The sequence below is a fragment of the Seriola dumerili genome, unplaced genomic scaffold (genome assembly GCF_002260705.1).
Source record: "Seriola dumerili isolate Sdu_G_001 unplaced genomic scaffold, Sdu_1.0 BDQW01000002.1, whole genome shotgun sequence".
NCBI lineage: Eukaryota > Metazoa > Chordata > Actinopteri > Carangiformes > Carangidae > Seriola > Seriola dumerili.
Genome location: NW_019174257.1, coordinates 1,664,038 through 1,676,521, shown reverse-complemented (window position 1 = coordinate 1,676,521; position 12,484 = coordinate 1,664,038). Strand labels below are relative to the sequence as shown.

The 12,484-nt window shown below is 43.5% G+C and overlaps 1 protein-coding gene across 1 annotated transcript in view; it reads right to left on the bottom strand.

The window, feature by feature from the left end:
* Nucleotides 1-12,484, bottom strand: part of LOC111218927 (fibrillin-2-like) — a 65,299-nt gene that overhangs the window by 5,547 nt on the left and 47,268 nt on the right. The window contains exons 20-50 of the mRNA XM_022741454.1: nucleotides 12,171-12,290; nucleotides 10,947-11,084; nucleotides 10,460-10,510; nucleotides 10,148-10,273; nucleotides 9,790-10,017; nucleotides 9,342-9,467; nucleotides 9,116-9,244; nucleotides 8,793-8,918; nucleotides 8,369-8,494; nucleotides 8,069-8,191; nucleotides 7,750-7,875; nucleotides 7,401-7,526; nucleotides 6,895-7,017; nucleotides 6,621-6,743; nucleotides 6,396-6,521; nucleotides 6,161-6,283; nucleotides 5,705-5,827; nucleotides 5,065-5,226; nucleotides 4,774-4,842; nucleotides 4,512-4,637; nucleotides 4,253-4,378; nucleotides 3,988-4,137; nucleotides 3,795-3,866; nucleotides 3,540-3,665; nucleotides 2,515-2,640; nucleotides 1,846-1,971; nucleotides 1,552-1,668; nucleotides 1,054-1,182; nucleotides 798-917; nucleotides 360-482; nucleotides 74-226 (exon numbers count right to left, since the gene is read on the bottom strand). Of these exons, the coding sequence (XP_022597175.1) occupies nucleotides 74-226; nucleotides 360-482; nucleotides 798-917; nucleotides 1,054-1,182; nucleotides 1,552-1,668; nucleotides 1,846-1,971; nucleotides 2,515-2,640; nucleotides 3,540-3,665; nucleotides 3,795-3,866; nucleotides 3,988-4,137; nucleotides 4,253-4,378; nucleotides 4,512-4,637; nucleotides 4,774-4,842; nucleotides 5,065-5,226; nucleotides 5,705-5,827; nucleotides 6,161-6,283; nucleotides 6,396-6,521; nucleotides 6,621-6,743; nucleotides 6,895-7,017; nucleotides 7,401-7,526; nucleotides 7,750-7,875; nucleotides 8,069-8,191; nucleotides 8,369-8,494; nucleotides 8,793-8,918; nucleotides 9,116-9,244; nucleotides 9,342-9,467; nucleotides 9,790-10,017; nucleotides 10,148-10,273; nucleotides 10,460-10,510; nucleotides 10,947-11,084; nucleotides 12,171-12,290 (3,888 nt within the window). The remainder of the gene's footprint in view (nucleotides 1-73; nucleotides 227-359; nucleotides 483-797; nucleotides 918-1,053; nucleotides 1,183-1,551; nucleotides 1,669-1,845; nucleotides 1,972-2,514; nucleotides 2,641-3,539; nucleotides 3,666-3,794; nucleotides 3,867-3,987; nucleotides 4,138-4,252; nucleotides 4,379-4,511; nucleotides 4,638-4,773; nucleotides 4,843-5,064; nucleotides 5,227-5,704; nucleotides 5,828-6,160; nucleotides 6,284-6,395; nucleotides 6,522-6,620; nucleotides 6,744-6,894; nucleotides 7,018-7,400; nucleotides 7,527-7,749; nucleotides 7,876-8,068; nucleotides 8,192-8,368; nucleotides 8,495-8,792; nucleotides 8,919-9,115; nucleotides 9,245-9,341; nucleotides 9,468-9,789; nucleotides 10,018-10,147; nucleotides 10,274-10,459; nucleotides 10,511-10,946; nucleotides 11,085-12,170; nucleotides 12,291-12,484) is intronic.

Below are 12,484 nucleotides of genomic sequence, written 5' to 3'. Positions count from 1 at the left end.
TATATACTCTACAGATATCATAGTGTGTACATATATGACTTCATTACAACATGTGTGTGTCTGTGTCACACACCATCGCTCTCTCGTGGGCACAGCTCACAGGGGAGTCCCCAGCCCTCTCCAGGCATCTTGCTGCAGCAGCACTTGGCCTTGGTGGTGTTGAAGGCTTTGGGGACGGAGCATTTCCCTGCGTCGAACTTGGTGAAACAGAAGCTCTCTCTGGTATCTGCCAAAAGAGAAAAAAAAATTCCAGTAAATCCAGGATTCTGTTTTTTTTTTTTTTCTATGAACAGACAGTTGCCTATTTATTCTTCAACACCGTCCGCTGTGCCCTAATGTTGACTAACAGCTTGTCTCACCGTAGCAGCGCCGTTTGTTGTCAGAGAGAACGAAGCCCGGCTGGCATGAGCACTGGAAGCTGCCTGGGGTGTTGGTGCAGGTGCCAAACTGGCAGATGTTGGTCTCCTCACACTCGTTGATATCTGGGAAAGGAGAAGAAAAAGGGGGATGGCGAGGAGGAGGAGGGGAGATGAGAATAGTGGTGTATGCTGCTTCTTGAGTGTGTGAGTGTGTGTGTGTGTGTGTGTGTGTGTGTGTGTGTTGGAGCAGATGGCCTGATCACTAATGTCTCTGACTCCCTGATGTTTAAGTACAGGTGCTTATCAGCCTCTGGCTATTTGAACAGGCTGCTTTGAGTATGTGTGAGTATTTAACTTGTATTTAAGTGTGTCTGTCCCTGTAGGTGTGTGTGTGTGTGTGTGTGTGTGTGTGTGTGTGTGTGTGTGTGTGTGCCTTACCTATACACTGGTCATTTTGCACCTCATATCCAGGAGGGCAGATACATCTGAAGGATCCATCCAGATTCTGACACGTTCCTGGAGAGCAAGTGCCGGGCAGACTCACACACTCGTTGATATCTGTGAAAAACAGGACAATATAGGAATCAGAAAATGCATGTTTGTATATGTCGGACAAACTCTATTGCATTGTCTATATATACCCCCACCCTGCACTTACAGTGCTACACTTTTCACATTAAAACTGCTGACTTACCGGCACAGTTCTTCCCATCTGGAGTATTCTCATAACCCTCGTGGCAGAAACACTGGAAGGAACCAAGTCCATTGATACACTGTCCGTTCCTGCACACTTGGCCCTGGAGGGCACTGCACTCATCTATGTCTGTAAGAACATGAACATTGAGAGGATTAGGACTCTCAAGGCATTCCTCTGATTTTGGATACCCATAAACAACCACATCAACAACAGGGAAAAATCCATGATTTTCCTGGCATCATCAAAGCTGGCTTGTGTTACACCACCAGAGTTCAAAGATATAATTTTAAATGTACTGTGATACATTTCCATAGAAAGCCAAAGAAAAGTCAAAACAGTCGACTTTTATGACTTTTATGAATTTCATTTCATGTCTGTCCAAATGTAATGCTACAAAAAAATATATATGAAAAAGACATGACAGGTAAACACTTGTCTTTAAAGGAAAGCACTAGATGCTGTTGATCTTTAGAGAGAGCAGTAAATGATCCATACCCATGCAGTCGTTGTTGTGTGTGAGTTCGAACCCGGGGAAGCAGAGACAGTTGTAGGATCCTACTGTATTTTTGCAGGTTCCGTTGCCGCACGGCTGTCGGTCACACTCATCGACGTCTAAATTAAACACAGAGAACAAAATTTAGAATCAAAAAAGGTTAAGTACAGTGCTAGAAAACATAATGGCACATGTAAAAAATGTGTTTATTATGTGGTGACTCTTGATACAGTCTGCAGGATTACATGAAACAAAGTGTTTTGTGTATAACTATAGTTTTACAGTGTCCTTCTCACCCATGCACATGGTCAGGTCAGCAGTAGCTTTGAAACCATTGTGGCAAATGCAACGATAACTGCCCTGTGTGTCAATACACTCTCCATGGCTGCACACATTTGGAATCTCCTGGCATTCATTACGGTCTGAGAGAAAGGAAAAGAAATGGAAAGTAGATTAACATATTGTAAAGGGTTGCAATTAACAATTATTTATCTATTAAACTGCTGATTTATTTTTCATTTCACTGCTTAGTGTTTAAAATGTCAGAAACAATGCTGATCAAAGGTTCAAATGAGTTTTTGTCTGACAATCAGTCTGAAACACAATGATGTTTAATTTACAATCACACAAAACAGGACTTAAATACTGATTTGGTTTTCATATTGTTAAGGATTTCCTGTCACACAACTAATACTTTCAGCACTAATATTATACACATTACATCAATCCCACTTTATATACACTCAATTCATAAACTAGAGTTAAGTAAACAGCCAATATGAACTTACCTATCTCAGCCGCTTTCCCACTGTTGCGTAAATGCAAATGCTAATAATTTTCTCTGAACAAGAGATGCCCCTGTCACACCTTCCTCACAAACCTACACAATCAGTCTATCTGTCCTCCTCCTCGGTATCTTAGGATGGGAAACCTCTGTAAGGCCTGTCAGACCAGGCTGCACTCACCCAAACAGGCCCCGCTGGGAGACAGTTTGAAGCCTGGCGAGCACTCGCAGCGGTAGCTGCCGGGAATATTGATACAGTTGGCGTTACGTTGGCACAGGTTGTCCCCACTGTTACACTCATCAATATCTATGGAGGGAGGGAGAAAGAGAGAAACAGTGGACATCAATCACAGGATCTATAACTGTCTGGTCAGAGCAGACTGTCAGCTTGTGGACAGCAGGAGAAAAAACACCACAGCGCCATTTTGGCTCTGGTACAGATCAGACAGTCGCTGGCAGGTTCTGGATGACTGAAGGTCCTGGCAGGTGTTCCCGTTCAGAGCCACTACACTTGTCTTTACAAGGGCATAATTCATGTGGGAAGAGGCAGCAGTACCTCTGCTGAGTGGACTGCTTGTAAAAGTGCCTCTTGGCCAGTGAGTGAGTGTATTTGTATTTATGTGTGTGTGTGTGTGTGTGTGTGTGTGTGTGTGTGTGTGTGTGCCAGCAGCAAGTATATACTGTGTAGTATATAAGTGACACATTAGCAAGCAGTGATTCAGCAACAGGGTCAAAAGATGAGACACTGTGTGGTGGGGTAAAAGTGTGTGAGCTTTTATTCATGGGGTCTGAAAACCAGGATCCCACTATACTTGTGGGGACTGACAGCTTTGCAGGGACCAAAATGCTGGATTCCACAAGTTTAGATGTTAAGACTTGGTTTGGGGGTTAGGGTTAGAGTTAGAATCAGGTTGGTTTAAGTTAGGGTAAGGGTCAGTGACGAATTCCCACTAAGACAGGTGTACGAGGTGTGGGTGTGTGCGTGTACGTATTTGTGTGTAGGTAGAGAGTGAGACACAGGAAACAGAAAAAAACCCAAAAAAGAGCAGGAACTCTGTGAAACATCACCATGCACACGTTATCTCATGCTAACTCTGTGTGGATAAAAATGACATTTCAGCTCAGGAGGTAGTTAATGTTCCCTTGTTACAGGAGACACAAGGAAGTGAAAAGGAAGCGTGAGGGAGAGGAGAAGGTGAGTTTTACCTTCACATATGAGCAGTATGTTGTTGTAGCTGAAGCCCATGGGACATTCACAGCGGAAGCTCCCGATCTGGTTTATACACACTCCATTGGCACAGATACCCGGGATCTCCCTACACTCATCAATGTCTGCACAACAACAACCACAATCGAAGAACGTTATTAAAAATAATTCACGCCGCTTAATGTGCACAACTTGGTTTGAGCATGTGAAGGTACTCTGCCTGAGTGCCAGTGTTGACCTTGTCATGACCTTACCAATCGGCTTGCCAGTGTGGATGTCAATGATGAAGCCAGGAGCCTGGTTACCACACAGTAACTGGTACTCAGCTGAAACAGTCAGGACAGAAGAGACGTAGTGAGTGGAAGAAAAAGTATTCATACAGTGTATAAACAGTTGTGTTAGTGTATGTCGGTGTGAAGCGGTGGTCCCTTTGTGTCTGACACTCACAGGTAGCGGGAGTAGGACAGGCCTCGCATGGCTTATTCCAGGCCTTTCCCACATTGTAAGCGCAGCAGCACATCTTCTTGGTCATGTTGAAGGACAGTTCGTTCTCACATGTGTCATTGAAGTTACGGTAGCACACACTCTTCCTCATGTCTGTATTACGAGAATGACAGATGACAGAATCAGTCCCAAAAAAATAACTTTTAGAAATGTAATTCCTTTGTAAGAATGAACCTTCTATTGTCCAAGAGACGTATCTCACACTCACCCATGCAGTTGTTTCCTCCATTCACTTGCATGTACTCAGGTGGACACACGCAGGTGTAGTTGCCCAGAGTGTTGTAGCAGGTACCAGGTCCGCAGATCCCAATGTGAGTTGTGCACTCATCAATATCTGCACACAACGATATGACGACGGATAATGTAAAAAAACTGAAGTGAGGAGACGGTGACAACATATTTTTGAGTCAGTACCGTTTGACTGAGCTAATGGAGTTATTGAGTGCGACTTGTCTTTCAGTCCTTACCCTCACAGATGCGAGTCTCCTCATTGAGATAGTAGCCTGCTGGACACTCACACTGGAAACTGCCAAAGGTGTTGACACAGTTTCCACCCTGGCAGAGACCTGGCAGCTCCTGGCACTCATCGATATCTAGAAAATAATGGTTAGATCCATAGATGTCACGGATGTATTGATTTTATGGTAGAGTGTATGGTAGATTGATAGTACAATTCTGAAGTTTAGTGTTTCAGTGCTAAAGAGAAACAGAGAAAGCTGGGCGGTTTACCTTCCAGGATGACAGTGATGGGGTTGGGTCTGAATCCCTCTCCTCCGGGACAAAGAGTCTTATACTCCGCTACAGACAAGAAAGAGCAATTACAGCAGGTTAGCTTGACTTTCCATTTCATAGTGGCAGCAAGGGCATACAAACTAAAAAGTAAACATGGAAAGTAATAAATAAATGTTGCTAAGACCTAAAGGTAACAACTCATCTGAGCATTTTAACTGTAACATATAGATGTGCACTTTGCAGTACATGTTATGAGTAATTGTCTGTTCGAGCTCGTGTTGTACATACTGGAGTTGGGGGCGGGGCACAGTTCACAGGGGTTTCCCCAGGCTCCTCCCAGGGAGCAGCAACAGGACGCTCGGGTCACTCCGACTCCAATCTCGGCACTGCAGGAGATTCCTCCATCACCACGTGCAAGGACATCCAGGAAGCAGTTGCCAACACGGGTGTCTGGGAAAGATACATATTCACTTGTATAAAGACGCTTTAATGTAACAGGATGTTGTGAGTGCAAAAATGAAATGAACAACTGTTTGGCTTGCTCCTACTAAATATTTTTTAGATATACATTTGGATGCTACCATTGCATCTCCTCACTATGCTCTCATGTTAAAAAAACATACTGATGTATTGTACTCATTTTATTCATTTATATTGGACGGTCACACTGTTAATGGCATAGGGACGAAATATCAAACTAACCAAAATGTACTAAAATTATATTCATTGGCCTCATGGTGGCACTATAAGTGAATACCCACCTCTTACAGTTAAAAGTATGAAAGACTTGTCTATTCTATATTTCTTATTCATTCATTCATTCATTCATTCATCTCTTGTCCCACACTGTATCACTCATGGAGGACAACATGGAGTTCTTCATTAAAAGCTTATTATTTGTTAAACCTGTCAGCTCCGTGTGACTCACCCACACAGCCCACTCCAGTGGGGTTGAGCTCAAAGTCAGCTGGGCAGTTACACAGGTAGCTCCCTGGAGTGTTCACACACAGGCCGTTGATGCAGTTCACGGGGTCCGCACACTCGTTGATGTCTGCGGTATACAGCGACACGCAGAAGCTCAGCAACAACACACCAGATAACAGTCATCTTTCTCAATGTACTACTTTATATGCTGCTGTAAACACAGAAGCCAAAAATAATGTATCCGCTCAAAATGACTAAAATCTTGTTTATACCACAAAGTAACTGCGGTTGAATTGAGAGTTAAGCTGCACAATGAGTAAGAATGAAGGGAATAAACAGATGACTACAGTAGATCTTTGGTCTAAGAATTATGAATAGTAAAATGATGCATGAATGAATTTTATTACTGACAAAGACACTCAGCCAAGTGTCTGTTCTTTCTAGAGATACAGTTACTGACCAGTGCAGTTTCCGCCGCTGCGGTCCAGTTCGTAACCATCATCACACACACAGCGGAACATCCCTGGAAGGTTCTGGCACGTTCCAAACACACAGATGTTCTGGAAATTACACTCATCAATGTCTGTGGCAAAGGCGACAGAGAGAGGGAAAATAATGTTAGTAACAATACCTGAATGAAAAAAGAACAGGAGAATAAAAGGAGAGAATGAAATGGGACGGAATGAGTGCAACACCTTGACAGGCTTTGCTGTCTTCTGTAGGCGTGAAGCCCATCTCACACTCGCAGCGGTAGCCGCCCGGAGCGTTCAGACACTGGCCGTTCTCACACAGGTTCACGTTGTCTGCACACTCATCCATGTCTGAAACAGATCGGATCAGCAGATTACAAAAACTCTGCGGGCATGAACCTCGCTGCACGCACAATAGCTACTATACTTAGAAAGTTCTGACAGCCTTACCAGAGCATGAAAAGCCGTCTCCATTAAAGCCCTCTTTGCATGTACACCTGTAGGATCCTGGTGTGTTGACACAGTCCGCGTTGGGGTTACAGTTGTGATCCTCTGCAGAGCACTCATCCTGATCTAAAGGCAGGGAGAAAAAAATAGACTTAAATCAACACATATTCTAGGGTTCAGGAGACAATTTTGCTCCTGTATTTTCTCTTTTAGACCAGTCTTGCACGGCAAATCTTCAAATCACATCACAGCTGAGATAATCTGAAGACGTACTCACCCACACACTTGATGCCGTCGCCCGCCCAGCCGTCTCGACAGCGACATTTAAAGCTTCCAGGAACATTGATGCAGGCAGCATGCATGTCGCAGTTATGAGCCCCGATCTCACACTCATCAATATCTGGAGGGATGTGGAGATAAATTAGCCAATGGAGACACAGTAAAAACTGATTTTTTTTTTTTCAAATAATTTTCCCGTGGCAGCCTGAATAACAAAAGAATATAATATAATATTTAGTTTGCTGGAGCGAAATGCTCCTTTCTTTAAGGACATCGCAACTTTGCTTTTTTACTACCCACTGCAATTCTAATTCTGCTCCTGGTCTCCAGATATGGTAAAGTATAAATAAATCATTCACTTCTAAAATGTAGACCTGGAACTATTGTATGCATGGATGACCTGTCTCAACTCTCAGATGCGGATATGGACACGCAGAGGCCCAGACCTCTCAGCGACAGCTCAGCCCCCGGTATTCGTATGTGTGTCTGTGTGTGCATGTGCACCTGTGCAGCCCGTGGATCCCTTCTTGACAAAGTATCCCAGCTGACAGTGGCAGATGAAGGAGCCTTTGGTGTTCTCACAGTCGCCGTGGAGACAGATGTTTGGGTTCAAATCACACTCGTTCACATCTGTGCAAGACAGGGATGGACAGACACAGATAGTACGTGAATGTTCTGGCCTTGGAGATAAGGTGACAGATATTGACACTGACAGAGAAAGTCCCATAGGAAGCTGGACAAGCAGAAAAACATATCAGATCAGAGACTGAGTGAATACATTCATGTGGCAGACAGAAAAAAAAAAAGGCAAATGTAAAAAGATAAAGATGTCAGCATGTGTTTCTCCTCTCACCGATACAGGTCCTCATGTCCATGGACGCCATGAAGCCATCGTAACACAGACAGCGATATTCCCCGGGAATGTTGGTACACTGGCCTCCATCACAGATGTCAGGTGTCTCCTCACACTCATCAATATCTAATAGAAACAGCAGAAATATATTTAAGTGTTATATAGGTGGCAACACTCTAGAAGACCAGACAGAAATATATGAATATTTTACTGTTTATTTTCATATGATTGCTTTGTTTAAACTTTTAATAATACTTTTTTTCTGCGTAAAGAATTGCCTGAAATACAGACAAACTGTACATGTCCTGTGTTTTGTTACCTGCACAGGTCCTGAGATCAGGCATGAGAGCGTAGCCCTCACTGCAGCTGCACTCGTAGCTTCCCTCCGAGTTGGTGCAGTGGGTCTCACAGCCTCCGTTCATAATGGTGCATTCATCAATATCTGAAACGAGAGAAGTCGCAGTTACAGTTTAGACATTCAGGTCTCAGTGAAAACAGACACATTTTGATAATTACAAACATAAGTGTCAGACTCACAATAGTTGAATACACTACAAGATCAACCGTCAACAGTATGCTGGCTTGCGTGCAAGCAAACTTATTTTTGTATCCCACTCACCAACGCAGCCCTGTCGGTCTGGTGTGGCCTGGTAACCAGTGTCACAGGTGCACTGGTAGGTTCCTGGCATGTTGACACACTGGCCGTTCTTGCACAAGTTGTCACTCAGCTGGCACTCATTCACATCTGAACCGACAAACAAATAGAAATGTATAGTACCTCGGGGTAGGAATGAAAAACAACATTCTTTCCTCAGCTGGAGAATGGGTTTATAATTATTCAAGGCTTGAACCTTGTCTGCGTCATTACGTGAGCCAAAGAGAAAAGATCAACAAGAGAGGTGTGAAAGCTACTTTTCTTTTTTGGGACATGACTGATGTTATGAGTGCACTTGCTTTTGGATATGCAGAGAATGATATATAACACCCAGGGAGCCTGTGTGTGTGAATACATCTGTGTGTATGCTGTATGATATATGACCAACCTTCACAGGCAGAGCCGTCGGTGCTGAGCGAGTGTCCGGTGGGACATTCACACTCATAACTCCCCTCTGTGTTCAGACAGGTTCCTCCACGACACAACAGGGGGTTTCTCTCACACTCGTCAATGTCTGTCAGCAGAGAGGAGGAGATGGAAGGAGGGATGAGGAGGGAGAAGAGGAGCAAGAAGAGGAAAAAAAAAGAATTAAAAAAAAGGAAAGAACAGAGAAGTGAACTGGACTGTGATTTCACATTGTGGGCATGAATTCAAATGGAGTGTTTCCTTTGAAAGTGTGTATTTGTGTGTATGAATGTGCTTCCAACTCACCCATGCAGTTCTTCATCATCATGAAGCCGCTCTCGTAGCCCTCGAAGCACTCGCACTCAAAGCTGCCGGGTGTGTTGACGCAGGTACCATGACCGCACAAGTCGGGGGAGATGCGGCACTCATCAATGTCTGAAACACAACGATACGAAGAAAAGAAAGCTCGCTAAGTGCTCACTAAGTGTGACAGAGATACTTCATGAATAGTAAATCTCCCCCTCTCTCACACCTGTGCAGTTCCTCTCTTCAGCCGTCAGAGCGAAGCCGTTGTTGCAGCGACACTTGAAACTGCCGATGGTATTTCGGCAAGTACCGTAAGTGCACAGACCCTGGAACACCTTACACTCGTTCACATCTGAGAGACAGACAATGGTCATTAATACTCACATCGTACAGACACAGACACTAAAGTATACCTACAGACATCATCCATTTGACAACACTATCCAAATCCACTAAGATGAATTGTCATTACACCATGTTGATGACTTCAATGCAGTTTCGGTGTGATTGTATGGATGGCCACTACTAATCATGATGTGGTCAAAATAATACAGTTTTCATATAGTTTACATGAGTATTGTAGATGTTCTTCTTCATATCTGATCTTTTTTGGCCATACAGCATGACAAATTGGATGGATGTGTCCATTTCCAGGAAGCTGAGAATCCCCATACCTTTGTAGAACGCCCTGCCGGTAAGAATATCTCCTCTGTTGGCGAAGCCAGGCCCTCTGGGGCAGACGGCTTTGTACTCAGGTGTGTCTGGTTTGGGACACTCCTCACAGTCAATACCCCAGGCAGCACCCACTGAACAGCAGCACATGTCCACGCGATATCTCCCTGGCAGTGGCGCGCCACACTCATCCTCATGCCACTTCAGGTAGCACTGCTCACTGCGCATATCTGGAAAAGTTGGTAATATAAACTTTTTTAAAAAGTCACCTCTGTTTTAAATTTTGGCCTTATAGTGAAGTATGTTGACAGCCCCTGGAAGTAACTGTTTAATCAGATGATATAATGTACGTTTTCTTACCCACACATGTGCGTCCAGTACTGTCCAAGGTGAGACCCTCAGCACACTCGCAGCGGAATGAGCCCTGGGTGTTCACACAGCGGCCGTTTGTACACACTCCAGGGAACACCTCACACTCATTAATGTCTACAGGGAAAGGGACAATTTTAAGAACCGTGATTACAAGGTGAGACACACACACACACACACACACTAACAAATTTACTTTTCAAAAGAAATCTGCAGGGAGAACATTAGGGCACGTTACAAGGACAAAAAGATGAAATTACTTCACGGGTGTTGATGTTGGATATAGAGATCAAATGTTCTTACCTTCACAGACAAGGCCCTTCATACGAGCAAATCCTCGAGAACAGGCGGTGTCTGAGGAGCATGAGAAGTTTGAGAGATGTGAAAAAAACATTTAATGTATTTTAATGCCAAACTATTGACTTTTAGTTAATATTTGATTGATTCGGTCCAGTCACATTCACAGTATGGTGACCAAAGCTGCCAAAAACGAATGTGGAAAATAATGTTTTATCTCCTTCCTTATTCTGGTGCTCATGGGTTATTAACGTATTGCACTTAAAGTCAGCAATTGCAAAATAGCTCATAATTTAAAAGCAGTAATACTTTCAGTCTTCCCCTTGAATTGAATTGCTTCTTTCCTAAAAACATTTCATTTCTTTCCATGCTGAATTTTGCTGTTAAAAACGTTGAAATCTGCCATGGCACAAAATCTTAATGGCTTCAATTCAAAACATTGGTATCAGACTTAAGGAACCCATATTTTATGAATGTGTGTGATTGAACTGACCGATCTCGCAGGGTTCACAGGGGCTGCCCCAAGCGGCTCCCAGTGTGGAGCAGCACTCAGACTTTAGTGTGGCTCCGTTGATGTTGACTTCACAGCGGTTGTCCTGTTTTGTCAGCCAGCACGTACTCTTCATACTATCTGTTGAGCCAAAGTAACAGCAGAGAGGACTTGATTAAAGCGACCCTGTGGAATTTTCTCAGTGTTTCCCACCAAAAACTGATTTTGTGCATCCTTGTGGCATAATATCGAATGCATAAAACATTTGCAAAGTCAGTTTCACTGAATATTTTTCCTTGTGCGTGTGCGAATAGAGCACTAGATACAAACAAAACAGAGATTTTCTCATCAAAACATAGCTACATAGCACCACTAGTGGTCAAAATCTTTAACTATGGCAACAAAATACACCACAAAAACAATCAACATGTCACCTTCAACTCTTTTTACTGCCATGAAACTTGTGTCTGTGGCTACAGGCTGAGTAAAGCTCATGTGCTGTTACATTTAATCCTATGCTACTGCATTCCTAATGAAATGAACGAGTGTACAGTCATAACAATGACACCTTCTCTCCAAAACAACAACACCACCCAAACACAAAGCCACAGTTTACATTCCCTTTCTTCCCCCCACGAAGTGATGGGCTCTAAAACATAAAACAGAAATGAACCAAACCAGAGGAATTTGAAGACCTCTGACAGAGCCAGCTCATGCAATATGCATGAGTGTTTTTGTAATGACTCATTCTCCCTTTCAGTTACAATAACATCTGTATTCTGTATTAGCATGTAGCTTTCTCAGAATGATTTCCCCGAAAATAACAAACCTCCAAACAAGTGGAATATTTAACCTCAGCAAGAGAGTCTTACATACCACACGTCAATCTGAATCTGCGGCAGATCTCTATGAAGTAAACCAATCTCCATGTGAACCAAGGCCATGCATGCAAGTATTTATCTAATAAATCATCTGTGTTTTTCCCAACATCTGAGGATAATAATGTCTCTGGATGGCTCCTGGAAACCTGAACCACCTCACTGTTTATTTACAAAAGTGGAGAGTAAACCTCGATTTAAAATGATAAGACAAAAGGACTCTTGCACCAATTGTTTCCCATTGACGTTCATGTCTCAGGGTGCAATCATTATCAGACACAAGCTGTTTCTAGGACCCTGTGGTGCTGCTCTAATTTGCGGCAGACAAGTGGGAGGATGGATTTCTTACCCACGCAGATGGTGTTGGTGGAGTCCAGCTTGCTGCCGTGGGTGCATTCACAGTTGAAGGACCCGGCCACGTTGCGACACGCTCCATTGATGCAGGGGCTGGACTCACATTCGTTGATATCTGGAACATGTGCAAGTGAACACCTGAGATCAGGGCTGATTGAAATGGATCATCATCACCACTTGGCAGTTATGAACACAACGTTTGTGCCTTCTTCCCATGAGCTGCATGTTTACTTGAAACTAAATGCAACACATCTGGTAATAATGTCACCTTATAATGACCTTGATTTGTTGGTGAAAATAACACATGGG